This window comes from Erythrolamprus reginae, chromosome 11 (genome assembly GCF_031021105.1).
Source record: "Erythrolamprus reginae isolate rEryReg1 chromosome 11, rEryReg1.hap1, whole genome shotgun sequence".
Lineage (NCBI taxonomy): Eukaryota > Metazoa > Chordata > Lepidosauria > Squamata > Dipsadidae > Erythrolamprus > Erythrolamprus reginae.
The window spans coordinates 4817156-4842236 of NC_091960.1; the positions used below are offsets into that span (position 1 = coordinate 4817156).

Consider the following 25081-nt stretch of genomic DNA (forward strand, 5'->3'; position numbering starts at 1 on the left):
TATAGGCCATCTATATTTACCAGCCTACAAAACTGAATTTACACATTTATGTTGCTGAGAAATTTGTGAACTGACTTTTGCCCTATTTTACAATTTTTCCTTTCCACCGTTTTCAAGTGGGCTTGAGCAAATAATCACCCAAATCTCACACATTGCGTGCACAGCTCAACTTTTACTACCGCTTTTTCCTTTACCATTCGGGCAGCAACCCACTACTGATCGTAGCCAAGGATCGAGTCTTCGGAGAGGGGCGGCATACAAATCTAATCAATAATAAATGATAATAATCCCCCCTTTCCTCTGAAGAATGGCAAATTCGCAAATCTGACAGCGTCTGTAAGAATCCTGGTGTCTCCATCCAACTACATTTGGAGATACCCTACGAGACTAGACTTTCAATCCTGGGCCTAGAAAGTTTAGAACTAAGACGCCTTAAACAAGATCTAAGTATTGCCCACAGGATCATATGCTGCAACGTCCTGCCTGTCGGCGACTACTTCAGCTTCAACCACAACAACACGAGAGCACACAACAGATTTAAACTTAATATTAACCGCTCCAAACTTGACTGTAAAAAATATGACTTCAGTAACCGAGTTGTCGAAGCGTGGAACTCATCACTGGACTCCATAGTGTCATCCCCAAACCCCCAACACTTTACCCTTAGATTATCTACGGCTGACCTATCCAGATTCCTAAGAGGTCAGTAAAGGGCGAGTACAAGTGCACTAGAGTGCCTTCCGTCCCCTGTCCTATTGCTCTCCTATATCTCCTATACCTTTCTTCTATTCCTATATCTCTTCTTCTATTCTTTCATTGATAGGTTCTATTCCTATATCTTCTTTTCTATTATTTCTTAGATATATTTTACTATGAGTATCTCCTCTATAACCTTCATCATGTATTTTACTATGTGTATATAGATATATACCCACTAGAATGCAGCTGCGAGAGCAATCGTGGGCTTTCCCAAATATGCCCATGTTACACCAACACTCCGCAGTCTGCATTGGTTGCCGATCAGTTTTCGGTCACAATTCAAAGAGTTGGTTATGACCTATAAAGCCCTTCATGGCACCGGGCCAGACTATCTCCGGGACCGCCTTCTGCCGCACGAATCCCAGCGACCAGTTAGGTCCCACAGAGTGGGCCTTCTCCGGGTCCCGTCAACTAAACAATGTCGTTTGGTGGGACCCAGGAGAAGAGCCTTCTCTGTGGCGGCCCCGGCCCTCTGGAACCAACTCCCCCTAGAGATTAGAATAGCCCCCAGCCTTCTTGCCTTTTGTAAGCTTCTTAAAACCCACCTCTGTCGTCAGGCATGGGGGAACTGAGATATTCTTTCCCCCTAGGCTTCTACAATTTATGTATGGTATGTTTGTATGTATGATTGGTTTTAAAATAAGGGTTTTTAGCTGTTTTAGTATTGGATTGTCGCATGTTGTTTTTACCACTGTTGTTAGCCGCCCCGAGTCTACGGAGAGGGGTGGCACACAAATCCAATAAATAATAATAATAATAATAATAATAATAATAATAATAATAATAATAATAATAATAATAATAATAATTATTATTATTATTATTATTATTATTATTATTATTATTTATTGGATTTGTATGCCGCCCCTCTCCGTAGACTCGGGGCGGCTAACAACAGTGGTAAAAACAACATGCGACAATCCAATACTAAAATTATTATTATTATTATTATTATTATTATTATTATTATTATTATTATTATAATTTTAAGAAAATCCTCAAATACACAAATAAATAAATAAATAAATAAATAAAATACTGTACTCCCTTCAATTCTCCTTTTCTTGCTTTAACATCATTATGTCTGTCAATACACAAATCCTCCTTCCGTCAAACTTAGCGTTTATCCTGATTGACAGCAAAGGCTGGAGTAAACTATGAAACTGGGACAAAAAGAATTATAGCTCATTGAACAAATATGACCAACGAAGAAAAGAAAATTCCAACTGTGGATGCTTCGCAGAAAAACCAAGGAAGACACTTAGAAATGGATGGGACCTTCGAGAAGCATTTTGGCCTGGATGTAGCACATGGGCCCATGCATTAAAAACCGGTTTGTTGTTTATTGTCTCTTTTTCCCCCTCTTCTTTTCCTGTGTGTAGGTGGACACATCATGGCTACACAGAGGCTAATTCTTCCTCCCAAAGCTCAGGATACGATCTCATTTTTTTTTAAATGCCAAGATATAACCTCCGAACGCCAACCAAGCTAGATGGTCACGATAAACTGGAAAATGGTTTATTTACATACAGCACTTTATGCTCGATAACAAGTTTGAGCACGTTGTGAGAAACCAAGACTGTGTTAGTCTTTGGCGGCAACCACAATAAAATCCGTGGTCTAGTTGCACCTTTTCCGACTAACACATATTAAACTAATTATTTAATTTCAATTATTCTTTTTTTTAATTAAAACATACAGACATAAAAGACAAACACAAAAGCACATTTTGGATACTTACGTCGCCATTTCTATCTGAAGCTCTATCGGAGATATGTACGTTTTAAAATTATTTTGTTAACGTTTATGCTTGCACATTTTTATTTGAACTTCAAATAAAGTTACTTTTGTCGGTTGTTAATCTTGTAGGCTATATTTCTATTTAATTTCATTAAATAGAATTTAGGCTATACAGTATTTCTATTTAATTTCAATTATGCTATTAAACTTTATTAAAAAGTAAAAGGTTCCTTGAGTTGGAACTCACAAAATCTTCTTTTTAAAATATATATATACAGTATATATATATATATGTATATATATAATTTATTTATAAATACAGGGGGGGGGAAGAAAAAGGGAGTTGGGAAAGGAAAGGATGAACAGAAGAAAAAAGGAGGGGTAGGGAAAGGGGATACAAAATCAAGGAATTTGGAAAAATAGTAACATTATACATCAGTAGTAGTAAATTCCTTAGTACTGTATCGTTATAATGTTTCTTAAACTATGTAAATAAACAGTATTCTTATTATTACCAACTATATCTTAAATTGTAGTAGTAAATCTTACATCTCATTTCCAATGAAATATCGTACATGTATATATCTATATGTATTGGGTAATAGTAGATAAATAAAAGTGATTTATAAAAGAAGAAAGTAAAAAGAGAAGAGTAAGAAGATTTTAAAGTTTATTTACAAATGGAAAGATTTAGAGTTGGGAAAGAAAAAAAAAAGAAAATTAGAGAGAAAAGGCGAAAATGTGAAAAGTAAGAAATCTGCGTATGGCGCAGATGTTTTTAGGTGATACGACTGTGTAAGGAGATAATAGGAGGTGTATATGTATAGTGTAGTAAGTATATTTTTGTATATAAAGAAAGAAAATATAAGAGTTGACATAAGTATTAGTAAGTATTTGTGTTGATGTAATATATGGTGTGTAATCTATTAGTTAAGACGGATAAAAAGAGATGTGATATAGAATCTTTTTCGAATTTGATTACAATTTAGTTGGTTTTGGAATTGTTTTATAAATTAATTTGAGTCAATTTTGAACGTTCAGAAATAAGATAAGGTTATTATTTTTATAATATAAAAGTTTGGTATTTTTTTGCTGAAACCCATTTGTACCAATTGTCCCATATTTTATAGTATTCTGAATCTTTTTTGTTTTGTGTTTCCATTGCTATTTTAGACACTTCCGCGCGTTTTATACTTTTGGTGATGACTACTAGTACAGTAGTGGTGGTGTTTGTTCCTGTTTCCAAAAAAGGGGCAAATGAAATTCTTGCTGCCGTCAAGATTTGTAAGATGAGATATTTTTGTGTTTGCGTGAGGTTTTGCCTAAATATACCGAGAAGGTATAATTCGGGTTTAAATGGTAGGTTGATTGACATGACTTGGTCTATTAAGTTTTTAATGGTTATCCAGTATTATTTCGCGTGTATGCAGGTCCACCATGCATGGTAGTATGTTCCAGGTTTTATTTTGCATTTCCAGCAGTTAGGGGGGAAATTAGGAAACATTTTAGATAATCTTGCTGGGGGCAAATGCCATCGATAGAACATTTTTAATTGGTTTTCTTTATAGGACATTGCTGTGGTCATCTTATAATTTATTGTCCAAGTTTTCTCCCATTCAGTTAAATTGATCATGTAACCAAAATTTTGAGCCCAGGCTATCATACATCCTTTGACTTGCTCTTCGCAATTTTCCTATGTTAATAAATAATTGTATAATTTAGAAATCATTTTTGGTAGAGGGCCGAAAAAAATTGCGTCTATTACGTTGTCGTTTTGGAATCCAAATTGTTTTTTATGTTCTTTGCATTTTGATTTAATTTGTAAGTATGATAGCCAATCCATATTTATCCCTTTGTCTTGTAATTGTTGTTTTGGTATAAGAAGATCGCTTTGGTCAAAATATTTTGTCAATATTTTGGTATGGGAGAAAAGATTAGGAAAGGTTAGTAATTTGGGGATAGCCATTTAAGTATTGAGGTGTAATAATTCTTCTTAATCGCATACCAAATTGTTATTAGAGTTTTTCGAAGGTAATGGTTTTTAAAATATTTGGGTATTTTATGGTAGTCCATTGTTAAAAATGCATGCCACCCAGCAAGAAGATCATAGCCCTCTAAAGTTAGAAATCTTGTATTTTTAAGTATGACCCAATCTCTTATCATTGATAAAATTGTAGCCTGGTAGCATGTATAAAAATCAGGAAGTCCAAGGCCACCTTTAATTCTATGGTCTTGAAGGTTTTTCAATTTTATTCTGGCCTTTTTTTTAGCCCAGATAAATTTCCTTATTTCTTTGTGCAATGAATGGAAAAATGAGTATCATTCTAGTGTTTGTTGCTATATTCCTTAATGGGAGAAATCCATTTTGATCGGAATGGATAATATTGTTTAATATTTTCTTTAATCTGGAACTCACAAAATCTTCTATTCACTGGTGGGTTGCTACCGGTTTGCCCCGTTCGGGCGAACCTGTTGCGGCAGCGGTGGGAGGCTCCGCCCACTGACCCTGACATCATCACGGACAATCTGCACATGTGCAGAAAATCTCCGAACAGGTAGCAAAGGTAAATTAAACCCATTATACAGTTTCTGTTGTCTTAATAAACTTGATTACTCAGAAAACATACTAATTCTGGTTATTTGCGGCCCAAAATGCTTACTTCTGAGGGAGGTTGCAATATTACCATCATTTTACCCCACTGTTTTCCAAACTTGATGATTTTAGTTGGATGGACTTCAATTCCCAGAATCCCCAAGCCAGCTTGTTTTAAGTTGGGTGGACTTCAACTCCCAGAATTCCCCAATTTGCTTTACGTTGGGTGGACTTCAACTTCCAGAATTCCCAAGTCAGCTTGTTTTAAGATGTATGAACTTCAGTTCCCAGAATTCCCTAGTCAGCTTGTTTTAAGTTGGATGGACTTCAACTCCCACAATCCCCCAGTCAGCTGGTGTGGACTTGAGTGGACTTCAACTCCCACAATCCCCCAGCCAGGTTCTTCACATACATCTGAAAGCCTGCTGACTGGGGAATTCTGGGAATTGAAGTCCGCCCGGTCAGGTTTTAAAACACTATCCTACCCCGAACTCTTTTCATATTAAAGAGTTAATATTAATTTCCACATTAAAAAATTCGACATAATATGAGTCACGAAAATGCAATGGGCAGCGTCAAACCATAAATTTCCCCCAAAAAAGTTCCAGAAGCTTAAATCAACCCACCAAGTCGGTTTGTCTCTTCTCCTCAGAAGCCGGCGGTCGCGCGGCCCCTTTAAGAACGGGGGCCTCAAAAAAAAAAAAGTGAGGGGGCGGGGTCAGCCGTTGTCTTTCAAGGCAACTGGCGGGGTGACGTTCCAAAGGGGCCCTCGCGGCGACTCCGCCCTCCTTCCATTGGTTGCGCGGCTGTCATGTGGCGCTTTCGAACGTTCGGGCTGAGGCGGAAACCGGTCCGTAAAGGGGCCACCTGTGGGCAGAAGTGGACGGAAGCCCCATTGGGTAAGTAGAAGGCGAGGGAGCCGGGCGGGCGGCCAGATATGACATCCCCCCCTCCCGAGAGGAATGGGACGGCCCTCGGACGATTCCATTGACGAGGCTGGTGGGGAGTGGACTTTGACAACTGGACCCCCCTGCAAGGAAACTGGGAAGTTTGGAGGGTGGTGGTGGTCATCCAAACGGTGGGAGGAAAGAAACCAGGGCAGGCTTATTAAGCTTAAGTTAGCCTGGCACGACTCTTTGCCCGGCGGGAACTTTTCTGGGGGCTTCTGGGAGTTGTGGTCCTGGACAGATAAGCATGGGAGGAAGGAAATTCATGATAGACCCCATAGTGGGCATAAGGTAGGCAAAGTTGGCTCTTCTATGACTTGTGGAGTTCAACTCCCAGAATCCCTGAGCCAATAGTGCTAGCTCAAGAATTCTGGGGGTTGAAGTCCACTTAGGATCCAGGGGACATCTGGGGGCCCGATACGGAGCCCTGCTAGAAAGAGATAGAGCCTAGAAAAGAGGTTCTAGGATGGAACTGACAGACTTCAACTCCCAGAATCCTTGAGCCAATCGTGCTAGCTCAGGAATTCTGGGAGTTGAAGTCTACATGTCACAGAAGAGACGACTTTGCCTACCCCCTGGTATAGAGGGGTATAAAATACGCGGTGATTTTCTTGGGGTGCTATTTTTTGGGACTACACCTCCCATCATCCCCAGCTTGTAAAATCAAGCAGCGGGGATCCTGGGGGATGAAATCTAAAGCAGGGATCTCCAACCGTAGCAACCTGAAGACGTGTGGACTTCAACTCCCAGAATTCCTCAGCCAGTTTTGCTGGCTGAGGAATTCAGGGAGTTGAAGTCCACTAGCTTTGCTGGCTGGAGAATTCTGGGAGTTGAAGTCCACTAGTCTTAAAGTTGTTAAAAGTTGGAGACTCCTGAGCTAAAGGATTCAGGGGACATCTGGGGGCCCGACACGTTTAGAACCTTGCTAGAAAGAAGTAGAAACTAGAAAAGAGGTTCTAGAATGGAACGGACGGACTTCGACTCCCAGAATTCCCCATGCTGGCTCAGGAATTCTGGGAATTGAAGTTCACAGGTCATAAAATTGACCACCCTTCCCTGGGATAGAAGGTGCCTGGGGCTCCTGATTCAGGAAGCCCCGACTTCCCCGAATATGATGCCTCCAAGATGGACCAGATTCGGTTTATAACGTTCTAGGAGTTTGACTTAGCAAATCCAGAATCAATGAGTGTCAATCATTTTTTCTCAAGAGCTTAACTGGAGAATTCTGGGTATGTACATCTTAAAATGCCTTGAATTGAGAAACGCTGGTGTAAATGATTGAGAGATTCGTCCCGTAATACGTCAGCTTCTTGTCTATGGAGATTCTCAGTTATGGTTGTCCCAAAAGGTGGAGAAAAATTTTTTTTTTCAAGAGGCAACTGGATTTTCTGGTTTTTCTTTGAAGATGTTTCACTTCTCATCCGAGAAGCTTCTTCAGTTCTGACTGGATGGTGGGGAATGGAAGGATTTGTGCTCTTTGCAGAAATTCAGTTGGCTGTTTTGATGTTTTGGATCCCAGATCCTTGCCAATTACTGAAGCTGTGTAACTGGACCAACATTTTATCATGGTGGAGCTTGCACCAAAATTGCTTAACTGGAAAGATCCCTGAAGACCGACGCAAATTCGGAAACTTCAGATCGTGCAGAATGCGGCCGCGAGAGCCATCGTGGGGCTTCCTAGATTCGCCCACGTTTCTTCAACACTCCACGGCCTGCACTGGCTGCCGATCGGTTTCCAGTCACAATTCAAAGTGTTGGTAATGCTTTAAAGCCCTACATGGCATTGGGCCAGAATACATCCGGAACCGCCTTGTACCGCACGAATCCCAGCAGCCAATAAGGTCCCACAGAGTTGGCCTTCTCCGGGTCCCGTCGACCAAACAATGTCGTTTGGCGGGCCCCAGGGAAAGAGCCTTCTCTGTGGCGGCCCCAGCCCTCTGGAACCAACTCTGCCCCAGAGATTAGAACGGCCCCCACCCTCCTTGTCTTTCGCAAATTACTTAAGACCCACCTTTGTCGCCAGGCATGGGGGAGTTAAGTTATCCTTTCCCCCTAGGCTACTACAAGTTATGCATGGTATGTTTGTGTGTATGTTTGGTTTTTTTATAATAAGGGTTTTTTAGTTGTTTTTATTAATTGGATTGTTCATGTTGTTTTACCACTGTTGTTAGCCGCCCCGAGTCTGCGGAGAGGGGCGGCATACAAATAAAATAAATAATAATAAATAATAATAATAAAATACAGCTTACTGCTGTAATTTATATATAAATCAGTGAGTTGTCTTTTAAGGCTGCATCGAGTGACGTGGGTAGTTTGAAGGCTTTTGAAAGTACTATAAAATAGGGGGAAAGTGGAAATTATTTTGTTTAATGTGCTAAGAATTGCTCGGTGATGTCTACTGCAACTCCCTATAAATTCTGTGCTTATTTTACAATCGTGATAGCTGACTCAACAAAAACAGACTCTAGCATAACCAACCAAAAACAAGACAATAAAGCCATCAAAAGTTAGATAAAGAAATAAATCAAGAAAAACAAAGTGCAGTTCTAGCTCCTGGGAAATTGTTTTTTTGGCCACATGTCTTCCTGGAAATTCAGAAATACGTGGCATCCATTTGAAAATCCAGAGAGATTGTTTATCTGTTTTAAGACGACATGTTGATATTTAAGGTTGCCGGTGGACATTCTCAATCGTCCAGGTCATGGTTTCCCCAAAAGTGCTTTTGTTTTAAATTTCAAAAGGCAACGGGATTTTCTTTGAAACATTTCACTTCTCCACAAGGAAGCTTCTTCCTTGGGGTAGTGATTTCTGACAGTCTCAAAATGGGTGAGCAGTGTGGTCGGGCGGTAGGAAAAGCAAGTAGGATGCTTGGCTGCATAGCTAGAGGTATAACAAGCAGGAAGAGGGAGATTGTGATCCCGCTGTATAGAGCGCTGGTGAGACCACATTTGGAATACTGTGTTCAGTTCTGGAGACCTCACCTACAAAAAGACATTGATAAAATTGAACAGGTCCAAAGACGGGCTACAAGAATGGTGGAAGGTCTTAAGCATAAAACATATCAGGAAAGACTTAATGAACTCAATCCGTATAGTCTGGAGGACAGAAGGAAAAGGGGGGGACATGATCGAAACATTTAAACATGTTAAAGGGTTAAATAAGGTTCAGGAGGGAAGTGTTTTTAATAGGAAAGTGAACACAAGAACAAGGGGACACAATCTGAAGTTAGTTGGGGGAAAGATCAAAGACAACGTGAGAAAATATTTCACTGAAAGAGTAATAGATCCTTGGAACAAACTTCCAGCAGACGTGGTTGGTAAATCCACAGTAACTGAATTTAAACATGCCTGGGATAAACATATATCCATTGTAAGATAAAATACAGGAAATAGTATAAGGGCAGACTAGATGGACCATGAGGTCTTTTTCTGCCGTCAGTCTTCTATGTTTCTATGTTTAGTTCTTCAGAACATTTCCTGCAGAAAGTCCAATTGCTTTTTTAAAAAAGCACCTTTGAGAGGTTTAAGACGTTAAGCCTTCAAATTCTGCAATGGGGTTCAACACCCAAAGTGGTTGCACATTACTTGGAGAATAAGTTGCATTCTCAATTTTCTACCCGGAATACTTTTGATCTTTGTAAACATGCTTAAATTGAATCAAGCTCCATCTGAGCTAATAAAACTCTCCCCTACATTGGATTGCACCATAAATATTGCAGGGTTGCAGTATCCGTGTTCTTGAATACCTTCCTACTTGCTCTTAATATTTGGAACAAAAATGGATATTGGAGGAAACTGCCTCAGAGTTTAAACTTTTGGTGAATCCGTCTTTTTTTTTTTGTTCATTATATTTATTGCATAATATAAAATACAAAGAAAAAATAGAAATAGGAAAATAAGGAAAAGACATCTTTTCACACATCTTAATAATAATAATAACAGAGTTGGAAAAGGCCTTAGAGGTCTTCTAGCCCAGCCCCTTGCTTAGGTAGGAAACCCTACACAACTTCAGACAGATGGTTATCCAACATCATCATTCACAACTTCTGGTGGCAAGCTGTTCCGCTGGTTCATTGTTGTAACTGTCAGTAATTTTTTTTCCCTTAGTTCTAATTCACTTCTCTCTCGTTCCTCTTCTTTTCCCCAACGTTTTATGAAGTCCTTGTTTGCTCATAGAGAAAATCTATCACTGTCAAGCTATCTATTGTTAACTGATTTTTGAGCAAGAAAAACTCTCGTCTTGTGCAAGAAGTAATTGCCAGACAAATAACCCAATTGCATAATAGAAATACTCCTACGCCAAGTAACCACAACATTTCTCTTAATCTTGTCTTGCTACACAAGCGATACTCCTCCTTAATTGGTACACTTTCGGATGGAATTATTTGCTAGGAGAGAAGTCCATCTTTCTCTTGTATATCCTCACAACTGATGTATATCCTGTGTAAGAATGAAGCATTGTTCTTTGACAAATTGGTAGTCTTAGGACACCAAATCTGCAAATATATCAAGATGGCTAAAATCACTGTTTACTCCATCCAAGAATAATAACTTCATGCTGCTGTTTAAGGAATTGATTTTTCACGTCCTTGCTGCCTGGACATAATGAGAGAGAGAGAACCTGGTATATTTCCTCTCTGTGTCAAAATTCAGAAAGATGGCTCTCTCTAAGCCAGAGTTCTTCAAACTTTAAGACTTGGGGACTTTAACTTTAGAAACATAGAAACATAAAAGACTGACGGCAGAAAAAGACCTCATGGTCCATCTAGTCTGCCCTTATACTATTTCCTGTGTTTTATCTTAGGATGGATATATGTTCATCCCAGGCATGTTTAAATTCAGTTACTGTGGATTTACCAACCACGTCTGCTGGAAGTTTGTTCCAAGGATCTACTACTCTTTCAGTGAAATAATATTTTCTCACGTTGCTTTTGATCTTTCCCCCAACTAACTTCAGATTGTGTCCCCTTGTTCTTGTGTTCACTTTCCTATTAAAAACACTTCCCTCCTGAACCTTATTTAACCCTTTAACATATTTAAATGTTTCGATCATGTCCCCCCTTTTCCTTCTGTCCTCCAGACTATACAGATTGAGTTCATGAAGTCTTTCCTGATATGTTTTATGCTTAAGACCTTCCACCATTCTTGTAGCCCGTCTTTGGACCCGTTCAATTTTGTCAATATCTTTTTGTAGGTGAGGTCTCCAGAACTGAACACAGTACTCCAAATGTGGTCTCATCAGCGCTCTATATAAGGGGATCACAATCTCCCTCTTCCTGCTTGTTATACCTCTAGCTATGCGGCCAAGCATCCTCCTTGCTTTTCCTACTGCCCGACCACACTGCTCACTACCCCTAAATCCTTCTCTTCTAAAGTTTTTGCTAACACAGAACTGCCAATACAATACTCAGATTGAGGATTCCTTTTCCCCAAGTGCATTATTTTACATTTTAAGACTTGGAGGCTTCAACTCCCAGAATTCTCCAGCCAGCTATGCTTTGCTGGCTGGAGAATTCTGGGAGTTGAAGTCCCCAAGTCTTAAAGTCCCCAACGTGGGTCTCCCAACGTGGCAACTTTATAACCTGAGGAATTCAACTCCCAGCATGGCTGGTGGGGGAATTCTGGGAGTTGAAATCTCTAATTTCCAATATTTCAGGGGTTGCCACAAAGAAGGAGGAGTCAACCTGTTCTCCAAAGCACCTGAGGGTAGAACAAGAAGCAATGGGTGGCAACTGAGCAAGGAGAGAAGCAACTCAGAACTCAGGAGAAATTTCCTGCTCGTTAGAGTAATGAATCAGTGGAACAGCTTGCCACCAGAAGTTGTGAATGCTCCAACACTGGAAATTTTTAAAGAAGATGTTGGATAACCATTTGTCTGAAGTAGTGTAGGGTTTCCTGCCTAAGCAGAGGGTTGGACAGTGTTTCCCAACCTTGGAAACTTGAGGATATCTGGACTTCAACTCCCAGAATTCCCTGGCTGGGGAATTCTGGGAGTTGAAGTCCAAATATCTTCAAGTTGCCACGGTTGGGAAACACTAGACTAGAAGACCTCCACGGTCCCTTCCAACTCTGTTGTTGTTGTTGTTGTTGTTGTTGTTGTTGTTGTTGTTATTATTATTATTATTATTATTATTATTATGTCTTCAAATTGCCATATCTGCAGACCCTTGCTCTATAATAACAACCCACATTTCAGAATCCGAGCGCCGTAAGGCCTCTATCCCAGAACAAAAACTCTGGTACCGGTGCTGAAACATCAGGGTGGGGAAAACCCCCCACAGTGCCAGCTTCCTTCAACGTCTGTTTGCAATTGTCATTCCTGTTGTCATCACCCATAAGGGCTGGAGACTTGCGTTTCGTGTTTCTGTTTGCAATTAGGGCCTGGCTGCTAGCAAACGTGCTGTTGCAAGCCTTGGTTCCTCTTTTTTTCGGAGGGACCTATCCGTCCGCCCTTTGGGGTTCTTTTGCAAAAGCTTCCTGTCGTTGCGAGTGTGCTCCGATGTGCGGAATTGTGGACTGCTGTAGGTGCCTGTTGGGTAAGCCGCTGTCCGCTCACAGGTGCCTTCTAAAGTCACCTTCTCTGTTGATTTATTTTTTTTGCCCGGGTGGCTGGGTTTTTAAAGGAAAGCAGGTGTTGCCGCCTGACAGTGCAGTCAGGCGGTAGGGAAAGCAAGTAGGATGCTTGGCTGCATAGCTAGAGGTATAACAAGCAGGAAGAGGGAGATTGTGATCCCGCTATATAGAGCGCTGGTGAGATCCCATTTAGAATACTGTGTCCAGTTCGGGAGGCCTCACCTACAAAAAGATATTGACAAAATTGAACTGATCCAAAGACGGGCTACACGAATGGTGGAAGGTCTTAAGCATAAAACGTATCAGGAAAGACTTAATGAACTCAATCTGTATAGTCTGGAGGACAGAAGGGAAAGGGGGGACATGATCGAAACATTTAAATAAGGTCCAGGAGGGAAATGTTTTTAATAGGAAAGTGAACACAAAAACAAGGGGACACAATCTGAAGTTAGTTGGGGGAAAGATCAAAAGCAACGTGAGAAAATATTATTTGACTGAAAGAGTCGTAGATCCTTGGAACAAACTTCCAGCAGACGTGGTTGGTAAATCCACAGTAACTGAATTTAAACATGCCTGGGATAAACATATATCCATCCTAAGATAAAATACAGAAAATAGTATAAGGGCAGACTAGATGGACCATGAGGTCTTTTTCTGCCGTCAGACTTCTATGTTTCTATGTTTCTAAGCAACTCTTTGCCGCGATGTATGCTTTGTTCTTTCGTGTCCCACGGGGGAATCAATGTTGTTATGAACCCCAGCTGGCAACCACAGGAGGTTTTGTGTGCGTTGCGTGCCTGGTACGGCTGCCCTCGGGAGGGCATCTCCTTTGCCAACTGGGGCCTCCTAATTAAAGCCAGTGATTGAAGAAAAACGGGCTGAGACCTAGGGTGGGCTGATGTTCTTTTTGCCTTGTGTAACCAGGGGTTGGGTGTGGGGCAGAGAATTGGGGGAAGCATTGAAGTTGATCGATGGTGAGACCACACCTGGAGTACTGTGGACAGTTCTGGTCACCGCACCTCAAGGAGGATAGAATGGAACTGGAGAAGGTGCAAAAAAAAGGGCAACAAGGATGATCAAGGAAATGGAGCCCTTCCCTTATGAAACCAGGTTGCAACGCCTTGGTCTCTTCATCCTTGAATGACGGCGTTTAAGAGGTGACTTGATCGAAGGGTATAAAATCATGCATGGGATAGAAAAGGTGGATAGAGAAAAAAACCTAGTATTGGGTGATAGAGAAAAGATTTTTTCTCTATCACACCATACTAGGACGAGGGGGCCCTCCCTAAAGCTCATAGGTAAGAAAGTGAGGACAAATCAAGGGAAATATTTCTTCACCCAGAGGGTCCTTGGTTTATGGAATCCCCTTCCAGAAGAGGTCGTGACAGCTGTCAGCCTGGATAGCTTCAAGGCAGGATTGGACAGATTCATGGATGCCAAGTGTATCGGAGGTTATTGAAACGGATGTCCATGTGCCGCCTCTATGTTGGTTGAGGGAGGCAGGGTTCCCTTGGGTCCCATTTGTTGGGGGGTCAAGGGAAAGGGAGGGTCTTGCCTTCTCTTTCTGCTCAAGATCCCCATGGACAATTGGTGGGCCACTGTGGGACACAGAAGGCTGGACTCGATGGGCTTTGGCCTGATTCAGCCTGGCTCTTCTTACGTTCTTATGATAGATAGACAGATATGGGTGGAGAGACAGACAGACAGACAAGTGACAGATAGAGATAGATGGATGGTGGATGGATGGATGGATAGATAGAGAGGTTATTGAAACGGATGTCCATGTGCCGCCTCTATGTTGTTTGAGGCAGGCAGGGTTCCCTTGGGTCCCATTTGTTGGGGGGTCAAGGGAAAGGGAGGGTCTTGCCTTCTCTTTCTGCTCAAGATCCCCATGGACAATTGGTGGGCCACTGTGGGACACAGAATGCTGGACTCGATGGGCTTTGGCCCGATTCAGTAGGGCTCTTCTTATGTCCTTATGATGGAAAGGCACAGAACGTCTTTGGCAGGTTGGATCGGACACGGTGCCTTGATCCCTGACCCTGGTCCTCGACTTACGATGTCAATTGAGCCCAGGGTCTCTGCTGTTAAACAAGTCAAGGGGTTAAGTGAGGTTTGCTCCATTTTACGCGGCCTCTCTCGCCTCCAGTTGTGAAAGGAAGCTGTCACTCAGTTGTTGTAGTAAGTGAATCTGGCTTCTCTATTGATTTTGCTCATCAGAAGACCATAAAAGGGGATTGTGTCTCATACACACACACACACACACACAGGATATTGCAACAGGTCAGGGGCCAAGCGTCTGGGTTTTGATCGATGTGACTATGAGGATGCTTCAGTGGTCATATGTGGTGCTCTCTGAGCTTGGTGGTCCTGCAGACTGAGTGAAGGAAGGCCAGGCTAGTCAGGGAGGAGGGAAGGATGGAAGAACGACTTACGTCCTTCCGAGGAAGGCAGGTTCTGAGTCCTTCCGAGAATGAAGGAAAGAAGGGCATGACTTCCTTCCTACCTACCTTCCTTCCTTCCTTCTTCCTTCGAAGAAGACCGATACCTTCCTTCCTCCTTCCTTCCTTCTTTCCTTCCTTCCCTCCTTCCTTCCCTCCTTCTTTCCTTCCTTCCTACGTACCTTCCCTCCTTCCTTCCTTCCCTCCTCCTTTACTTCCTACCTACCTTCCTTCCCTCCTTTCTTCCTTCTCTCCTTCTTTCCTTCCTTCCCTCCTTCCTTCCTTCCCTCCTTCTTTCCTTCCTTCCTACCTACCTTCCTTCCTTCCCTCTCTCCTTCCTTCCTTCCTTCCTTCCCTCCTTCCTTCCCTCCTTCTTTCCTTCCTACCTACTTTCCTTCCTACCCTCCTTCTCTCCTTCTTTCTTTCCTTCCTTCCTACCTACCTAACTTCCCTCCTTCCTTCCTACCCTCCTTCCTTCCCTCCTTCTCTCCTTCTTTCCTTCCTTCCTACCTTCCTTCCTTTCTTCTTTCCCTCCCTCCTTCTATATTTCCTTCCCTCCTTCTCTCCTTTCCTTCCTTCCTACCTACCTTACTTCCCTCCTTCTTTCCTTCCTTCCTTCCTACCTACCTTCCTTCCTTCTTTCCTTCCTTCCTTTCTTCTTTCCTTCCCTCATTCTTTATTTCCTTCCTTCCTTTCTTCTTTCCTTCCCTCCTTCTTTCTTTCCTTCCTTCCTTCTCTCCTTCTTTCCTTCCTTCCTACCTACCTCCTTCTTCTCTCCTTCTTTCCTTCCTTCCTACCTACCTAACTTCCCTCTTTCCTTCCTTCCCTCCTCTTCCTCCTCCTTCTTTCCTTCCTTCCTACCTTCTTCTTCTCTTCCTTCTTCTCTCTTCCTTCCCTCCTTCTTTCCTTCCTTCCTACCTTCTCTTCCTTCCTTCCCTCTTCCTTCCTTCCTTCCTCTTCCTCCTCCTCTCCTTCTTTCCTTCCTTCCTTCCCTCCTTCCTTCCTTCTTTCCTTCCTTCCCTCCTTCTCTCCTTCTTTCCTTACTACCTTCCTTCCTTCTCTCCTTCCCTCCTTCTTTCCTTCCTACCTACCTTCCTTCCTTCTTTCCTTCCTTCCTTCCCTCCTTCCTTCCTTCCCTCCTTCTTTCCTTCCTACCTACCTTCCTTCCTTCTTTCCTTTCTTCCTTCCCTCCTTCTTTCTTTCATTCCTTCCTCCCTACCTTCCTTCCCTCCACAGCAGCAGAGATCAAAGGGCAAAGGGCTCCAGGCTTTGAGGGTTGTGTGTGTGTTTTGTGTTTGTGTGTGTAAGGATTAGGCTTCACTTCCGTATTCTCTCGGTTTCCCAACCGTCCGTCCGTTTCTCTTTCCCTCTCGAAGCTGTTGAACCTCCTCCCCATCGGCCTCTTCCTCGCCCTCTGCCCCACTGCCCCCTGTTGCTGTTTACGGCCCCTGCCCTAATCCATCCCCACCGGCTGAGCTTTCCCCAATTCCCCGGGACAGTTGTTTTGCTCCTCCCAGCTGCCAAAGTATTGACTCAGCCCCATAGCAAATTCCACTCCTGCGGGAGGAACTGCCAGGCACCGATGTGTCAATTCAGGGCAGTTGGGGATTTTCTGAGAAATTTTCTGGAGTCCTTAAAAACAGTTAAATGCCTCCAGAATCAGTTGTTGTTGTTATTATTATTATTTTTATTGTTACTACTACTATTATTATTATTATTATTATTATTATTATTATTATTATTATCATCATTAAGATTTGTATGCTGCCCTTCTCCGAAGATTTGGGGCTGCTTTCCCCGCTGGGAGGGGGAGACAAATTGGGGGTAGTAAGTTTATGCACTATTTATTGATAAATAAATAAAGATGCAACAGCCATTGCGATCTCCGGAACATTTAAAATTTATTTAAAACTACTCAAATTAGCTAAGCTTTCGTTAGTCCTCTACTAACATCATCAGAGTGTTAAAATCTCCATAGAAGACAGTTGATTTTATATAATGCAATTTATGCATTTATTGAATGCTTAACGGTTTTTTACACATATATTATATATAAATATATTAATACATTTATTGAATGCTTAATAGTTTTTTTATTGGCCTGCCTCCTTTAGTACCTTTGTGTGGTCCTTAATTACTTTTAAAATAGGAAATAATCAAATAGTATGTTTTTACCCATAAATGATTTAATCATTTTAACCGTTATCTAGAACTGAATTTTTATAGCAATGAAAGAAAATTGAGCTACTTGAGCTACTTGTCTAATGTGTTATCATGCTGAACCTTGTAGGTTCAGTAGAAACCTTAAAATGTTGCTGTTGACTCAAAATCACCCAGCTGGCTTTCATGCCTAAGACGGAACTATAACTCACTGTCTCCTGGTGATTGATTCAAAATCACCCAACTGGCTTTGATACCTAAGACGGAACTAGAACTCACCGTCTCCTGGTGATTGACTCAAAACCACCCAGCTGGCTTTCATGCCTAAGACGGAACTAGAACTCACCATCTCCTGGTGATTGACTCAAAATCACCCAGTTGGCTTTCATGCCTAAGACGGAACTAGAACTCACCGTCTCCTGGTGATTGACTCAAAATCACCCAGCTGGCTTTCATGCCTAAGACGGAACTAGAACTCACCGTCTCCTGGTGGTTGGCCCAAAACCACCCAGCTGGCTTTCATGCCTAAGATGGAACTAGAACACACTGTCTCCTGGTGATGGACTCAAAATCACCCAGCTGGCTTTGATGCCTAAGACGGAACTAGAACTCACCGTCTCCTGGTGATTGATTCAAAATCACCCAACTGGCTTTGATACCTAAGACGGAACTATAACACTGTCTCCTGGTGATTGACTCAAAATCACCCTGCTGGCTTTCATGCCTAAGACTGAACTAGAACTCACCATCTCCTGGTGATTGACTCTAAATCACCCAGTTGGCTTTCATGCCTAAGACGGAACTAGAACTCACCGTCTCCTGGTGATTGACTCAAAATCACCCAGCTGGCTTTCATGCCTAAGACGGAACTAGAACTCACCGTCTCCTGGTGGTTGGCCCAGAGCCACCCAGCTGGCTTTCATGCCTAAGACGGAACTAGAACACACTGTCTCCTGGTGATTGACTCAAAATCACCCAGCTGGCTTTCATGCCTAAGACGGAACTAGAACTCACCGTCTCCTGGTGATTGACTCAAAATCACCCAGCTGGCTTTCATGCCTAAGACGGAACTAGAACTCCCCGTCTCCTGGTGATTGGCCCAGAGCCACCCATCTGGCTTGCACACCAAAAGCAAGACTAGAACTCACAGTCTCCCACTTTCTAGCCTGGCGCCTTAACCGCTCCACCAAAGTGGCTCTCTAGTTACATGCCTTCCTCCCTGGAGTTTGGAATTCACGACTTTCCATCCGCCGAGGAAGCTGAAGTGATGCGTTCGACACTTTCTCCGTCGATAAGGCCTCTTAATTTGTTCACCAGCACAAGTTGTGCCAAGCTGTCTTCATAATTAATCATGTAATTAACAGCGATACCCTGGCGGTGCCCGGCATGCCTTTCAACGGGCGACCCCGCCTAAGGTCAATTTCACAGGTTGTGCCATGGTGAAGACACACCCCGTTGCATTGCACAAGGCTTACATATAAACGGTCTTGTGGCTCCGAGGAATCGGCGATCTGGAGTTTTTATGTTACGGGACGGTGTTGTAACCTGCCCGTTGGCACGTCTGGCCGCGGCCGCTAATTTTTTAATTGATTTTTAAAAATAATAACACGTATGCAGTACTGTACATACCGCAGAGTCCTCAGTGATGTGTGCTCCTGCCACCACCCAACAACATTCAGACCCCTCCACCAAAATGAGAGTGTAACTTATTAGTAGCGTTTTTAAACCAAGAACTCTGGCGAGGGGGGCGTTTGCCCAGGTTCGCCTGGTGCACCAGTTGCGGCCCTATCTGGACCGGGACTCACTGCTCACAGTCACTCATGCCCTCATCACCTCGAGGTTCAACTACTGTAATGCTCTCTACATGGGGCTACTTTTGAAAAATGTTTGGAAAGTTCAGATCATGCAGAATGCAGCTGCGAGAGCAATCATGGGCTTCTCCAAGTATGCCCATATCACTCCAACACTCCGCAGTCTGCATTGGCTGCCGATCAGTTTCCGGGCACAATTCAAAGTGTTGGTTATGACCTATAAAGCCCTTCATGGCATCAGACCAGAATATCTCCAGGACCACCTTCTGCCACACGAATCCCACCGACCGGTTAGGTCCCACAGAGTCGGCCTTCTCCGGGTCCCGTCGACTAAACAATGTCGTTTGGCGGAACCCAGGATAAGAACCTTCTCTGTGGCGGCCCCAACCCTCTGGAACCAGCTCCCCCCGGAGATTAGAACTGCCCCCACCCTCCTTGCCTTTCGTAAAGTTCTTAAGAGCCATCTCTGCCGTCAAGCACGGGGGAACTGACACATCTCCCCCGGGCCTATACAGTTTATACATGGAATGTTTGTGTGTTTGTTTGCTTTTAATAATGGGGTTTTTAGTGTTTTTTAAATTATTAGATTTGTTCTTAGATTGTTCTTGTTATTGTTGTGAGCCACCCCCAGTCTACGGAGAGGGGCGGCATACAAATCTAATAAATAAATGAATGAATGAATGAATGTGAATGAATGAATAAATAAATAAATAAATAAATAAAATAAGAACATTACAATATTTACAACTTATAGAGTGATTCCAGTTTATTCTTTCTACTTCGGTCTCGAGTCCTACTGACCATATAGCCTCTATCCCTGTCCCGTCGTCCCATCAGTTCCTGCATTTTATTTTCATTCATCATATTCATCTTTATACCTATAATTTCAAACTGAACGCGTCCCACCATGTACCGGTAGCAATTTTGTATTGTCCATTTTGTTGCATCCTTCCAACCTGAAACTATCACCTCTTGGGCACTTTCTATTACTGCTTCTTTAAATTTCTCTGAATTCTCCCATATCACAGAAAAAGTAAATATTTACTAACCCTTTGTATACTGGACATAAACTGTTTCAACTCCTACCCTCAAAACCTCGCTAACGAGCACCGCACACCAAGACAACTAGACACAAGAATAGTTTTTCCTCCCAACGCCATAGAAACATAGAAGACTGATGGCAGAAAAAGACCTCATGGTCCATCTAGTCTGCCCTTATACTATTTCCTGTATTTTATCTTACAATGGATATATGTTTATCCCAGGCATGTTTCAATTCAGTTACTGTGGATTTACCAACCACGTCTGCTGGAAGTTTGTTCCAAGGATCTACTACTCTTTCAGTGAAATAATATTTTCTCACGTTGCTTTTGATCTTTCCCCCAACTAACTTCAGATTGTGTCCCCTTGTTCTTGTGTTCACTTTCCTATTAAAAACACTTCCCTCCTGAACCTTATCTAACCCTTTAACATATTTAAATGTTTCGATCATGTCCCCCCTTTTCCTTCTGTCCTCCAGACTCTACAGATTGAGTTCATGAAGTCTTTCCTGATACGTTTTATGCTTAAGACCTCCCACCATTCTTGTAGCCCGTCTTTGGACCCGTTCAATTTGGTCCATATCTTTTTGTAGGTGAGGTCTCCAGAACTGAACACAGTACTCCAAATGTGGTCTCACCAGCGCTCTATATAAGGGGATCACAATCTCCCTCTTCCTGCTTGTTATACCTCTAGCTATGCAGCCAAGCATCCTACTTGCTTTTCCTACCGCCCGACCACACTGCTCACCCATTTTGAGACTGTCAGAAATCACTACCTCTAAATCCTTCTCTTCTGAAGTTTTTGCTAATACAGAACTGCCAACTGCCATCACTCTGCTAAACAACCAATTCCCACAAGGAAATCAAATAAGTCTGTATTAAAATTCTTCTTCTCAACTTTCCTATTACCTATCTCTTTTCCTACTTATGACTATAACTATGTTGCTGGCATCTTTACAATTTATATGGTTTTATTTAGCTTCCCAGCATGATTGGTGTGGATTCCATCACTCAAGTGTTGTACCTTATGATTTATGATGAACATATTTGATGATCATATGACTATGATCATGATTTATCCCTTAGAGTTTTTCATGTACAATGAGAACTTATGCACCTAAGACAACACTCTCAAACTATTTACTGCAATATTACTAGTTTTTTTCTCATCATTTCTATCATCCATCTCCTCCCACTTATGACTGTATGACTGTGACTTGTTGCTTGTATCCTTAAGATTTTTATTAATATTGATTGCTTCCTCATTGCTTATTTGACCCCATGACAATCATTAGGTGTTGTGCCTCATGATTCTTGACAAATGTCTCTTTTCTTTTATGTACACTGAGAGCATCTGCACCAAAGACAAATTCCTTGTGTGTCCAATCACACTTGGCCAAAAAATAATTCTATTCTATTCTATTACTAATACAGTGGTACCTCTGCTTAAGAACTTAATTCATTCAGTGACTAGGTTCTTAAGTAGAAACGTTTGTAAGTAGAAGCCATTTTTCCCCATAGGAATCAATGTAAAAGCAAATAATGCATGCAAACCCATTAGGGAAGAAATAAAAGTTCGGAATTTGGGCGGGAGGAGGAGGAGGAAGAAGAGGAGGAGGACAGTCGCTATGCAGAGCGAAGGGAGCATTTCTTTTCTCTGGGCGCTGGCAGAGGTTTATTCCCTCTCCAAGCGCCCAGAGAAAGGAAAATGCTTTGTTCGCTCTGGACTGCCAAAGCTTTCTTAAGCGCTACCGAAAGGCTCCTCTGGCAGCCCAGAAAAGCCCGAGATGGCCGGGATTAAAGGGGGAATGGCAGGAAACTGACCGGGCCTTGTGCCGCTCTCAAATTTCCTGGGAAATGTTTTCCGGGCTCGGGTTCTTAAGCAGAAAATGGTCCTTAAGAAGAGGCAAAAAAATCTTGAACACCCGGTTCTGATCTAGAAAAGTTCTTAAGTAGAGGCCTTCTTAGGTAGAGGTACCACTGTACTGCCATCTCCTTCGTAATCACCCATTTTATATTTAACGCCCTATCTTGCACCTCTTTCTAGAGTGGCCGCTTTCAACGGAGAAGGCTGGTCCGATAATTTCGTCCATCCCCCTTTTCATCCATGAATTAATGAGAATTTTCCCAGGTAGGGTGTGACAGAACTTGGCTGTGCACACCCGTGATTGGCCGACACCTTTGACATCACAATCGCACCCATTTCTGGGAGGCTGGCTGTGTTTTGAGTTGGGGTTTTTTTTTTTTAATGGCAGGGTTTACACACTCACACACCCCCACACACACTGCAACTCCGAAGGTAGGAAGTGAACACCGAGGGCTTGGCATGCCAGCTGCGGATCTATAAGCCTGCGTGAGAAATTGGGAAGGTAGGATAAGAAAGTATAAGCCCTTTTTTTATTTCAGAAGGTCCCAAGTAAGGGTTGGTCTTGCCCGTTTAAGGCAAACAAACTAAGTTTGGATTCGAGGCCAGTGGTGTCGATGTGGTCAGGTGCTCCATCCCAGGTAGGAAATTCCAGGATGAGTGCGCAGCCACATGCCCCCGACACACCCCTGCGTGAGGTTTATGCGCAACAATCAAAATATCACGTGATGACACTTTCACAAGTGAGATTTCGGCAATTTTTTGCCGGTTTTTTACTGCTGCGCATGAGCAGGAGGAAAAATATTGGCGAAAATCACTGAAATCTCACTCCAGGTTTTTTGCTTCTGCGCATACACGGAAGGAAAAATATCAGTGAAAATCACCGAAATCTCACTCTGGGAAGGGGGGGGGTTTGCTTCTGCGCTTACGCGGAAGGAAAAATATTGATGAAAATCACCGAAATCTCACTCCAGGTTTTTTGCTTCTGCGGATACGCGGAAGGAAAAATATTGCTGAAAATCACCGAAATCTCGCTCGGGGGGGGGGGGGTGTTTGCTTCTGCGCTTACACGGAGGGGAAAATATTGATGAAAATCACTGAAAACTCACCCTGGTTTTTTTTGCTTCTGCGCAATGAGCAGAAGGAAAAATATTGGCGAAAATCACCAAAATCTCACTCCAGGTTTTTTTGCTTCTGCGCATACACGGAAGGAAAAATATCGCTGAAAATCACCAAAATATCGCTCTGGGGGTTTGTTTTTTTTTGCTTCTGCGCATACGCGGAAGGAAAAATATCGATGAAAATCACCGAAATCTCACCCTGGTTTTTTTTTGCTTCTGCGCATGAGCAGAAGGAAAAATATCGCTGAAAATCACCGAAATCTCGCTCTGGGATTGTTGTTTTTTTGCTTCTGCGCTTACATGGAAGGAAAAATATCGATGAAAATCACTGAAATCTCACCCTGTTTTCTTTGCTTCTGCGCATGAGCAGAAGAGAAAATATTGGCGAAAATCACCGAAATCTCACTCCAGGTTTTTTGCTTCTGCACATACGCAGAAGGAAAAATATCGGTGCAAATCACGGAAATCTCGCTCTGGTTTTTTTGCTTCTGCACTACGCGGAAGGAAAAATATAGTCGAAAATCGCCAAAATCTCACTCTGGTTTTTTTTTTGCTTCTGTGCGTCGAAAATCACCGAAATCTCGCTCTCGTTTTTTTTGCTTCTACGCATACGCAGGAGCAAAAGTATCGGCCGAAATCTCAGAAATCCCAGTCTCGCGCGAGATTTCACTGGCTGCCCATGCACAGAAGCGTTTCGGACATAAGTCGAGGACTACCTGTTTTTGGTCGCTGTATAAAAGCTCGAATCTCTTTCCTGTCGGGCTCGAGAAGTCCCTGAGCTGTAGCTACCCATCCGTGGTGAGAATCCTCCCCTCTTAAAAAGTTGATTCATCTTCATTTGATCAGGACTCGTGAACATAAAGAGTCGGTGAAGAGCCAAGGCAGAGTGCCAAATGTTGAGAAAGGGTCTTGTTTGTGTAGCGGTAAAAAGAACACAATTCCTCTTTTTCGTAGAACTGAACTTCACGGGGTCCAGATGGAATTCCACGCAGGGAGATCTGGGGCAAATGTCTCACTCACCCAGTGTTCCCTTTGCCAATTGTGTGAGTTGGAAGTTCTGTGGACGGGAAGAATTGTTCCAACCGGAGAATCCTTACGTGTGATTTTTTTTTCCAAAATTAATTTTTAATATACTGCTCAAAAAAATAAAGGGGACACTTAAACAACAGAATATAACTCCAAGTAAATCAGAAATAAAACTGTCCACTTAGGAAGCAACACTGGTTGACAATCAATTTCATTTTGTTGTCAGTCCATTCAACTTTGTACAGGACAAAGTATTCAATGAGAATATTTCATTCATTCGGACCTAGGATGTGTTATTTGTGTGCTCGCTTTATTATTTTTTTGAGCAGTGTATAATAATCCCATCTTCAATTGAACGATGTGTCGTTTGGGGACAGATATCTTTATAAAATAAGAATCAAATTTTACAGCGATATTCATTTGCATTAACAATGATTTGGGGTTTCTCGCTTCCGTTCTTGAGTCGTTCCCACCCCCTACAACCTCACCATGGGTACCGGGATTTCTCCTTAAAGACCCGCTTTGTGGTGCCTATTGTATTCCAGAAATGGCATTTCAGAGGAAGTTTGATCTGCTAGCCCAGGATTCCTGCCTCTGGAGGAGATGATCTTCTCTGGGAAAAAAGTAAGTCCATGCAGAGGAGAGGGAGAGAGAAAAAACAAAGAAAGAGAGAGAGAGGGAGAGAGAGAAGAGAAAGAGGGGGAGAGAGAATCAGAGAGAAAGGGAGAGGGAGAGAGAAAACAGAGAGGGAGAGAGACAGAATCAGAGAGAGAGAAAAAGAGAAAGAACAAAAGGAAAGAGAGAAAAAAGAAAGAAAAGAGAGAAAGAGGGAGAGAGAATCAGAGAGAAAAAGAGAAACAGGTAGAGAAATGGAGAGAGAGAGAGAATGGGAGAGAGAGAAAAAAAAGAAAGAGAGAGGAAGAAAGAGAAAAAGATAAAGAAAAAGAAAGAGGGAGAGAGAGAATCAGAGAGAAACAGGTAGAGAAAGGGAGAGAGAGAGAATGGGA

The 25081-nt window shown here is 42.4% G+C and overlaps 2 protein-coding genes across 9 annotated transcripts in view; one reads left to right on the plus strand and one right to left on the minus strand.

The window, feature by feature from the left end:
• LOC139174108 (uncharacterized) overlaps positions 1-5764 on the minus strand; it is a 209150-nt gene extending 203386 nt beyond the window's left edge. Inside the window, exon 1 of the mRNA XM_070764196.1 lies at positions 5719-5764. The gene's annotated coding sequence lies outside the window, so the exon portion shown is untranslated. The remainder of the gene's footprint in view (positions 1-5718) is intronic.
• An 82-nt stretch (positions 5765-5846) lies between these two features.
• Positions 5847-25081, plus strand: part of LIPE (lipase E, hormone sensitive type) — a 40279-nt gene continuing 21044 nt past the window's right edge. Inside the window, exon 1 of one of the 8 annotated variants that reach the window (XM_070764049.1) lies at positions 5847-5991. Coding sequence is in view for 4 of the 8 variants with exons in the window: in XM_070764045.1 (XP_070620146.1) it covers positions 5904-5991 (88 nt within the window). In the remaining 4 variants the exon portion in view is untranslated. Of the gene's footprint in view, positions 5992-12420; positions 12575-24618; positions 24699-25081 lie in introns of those variants that run through there. The other 7 variants (XM_070764045.1, XM_070764046.1, XM_070764053.1 and 4 more) reach the window with 7 other exon arrangements.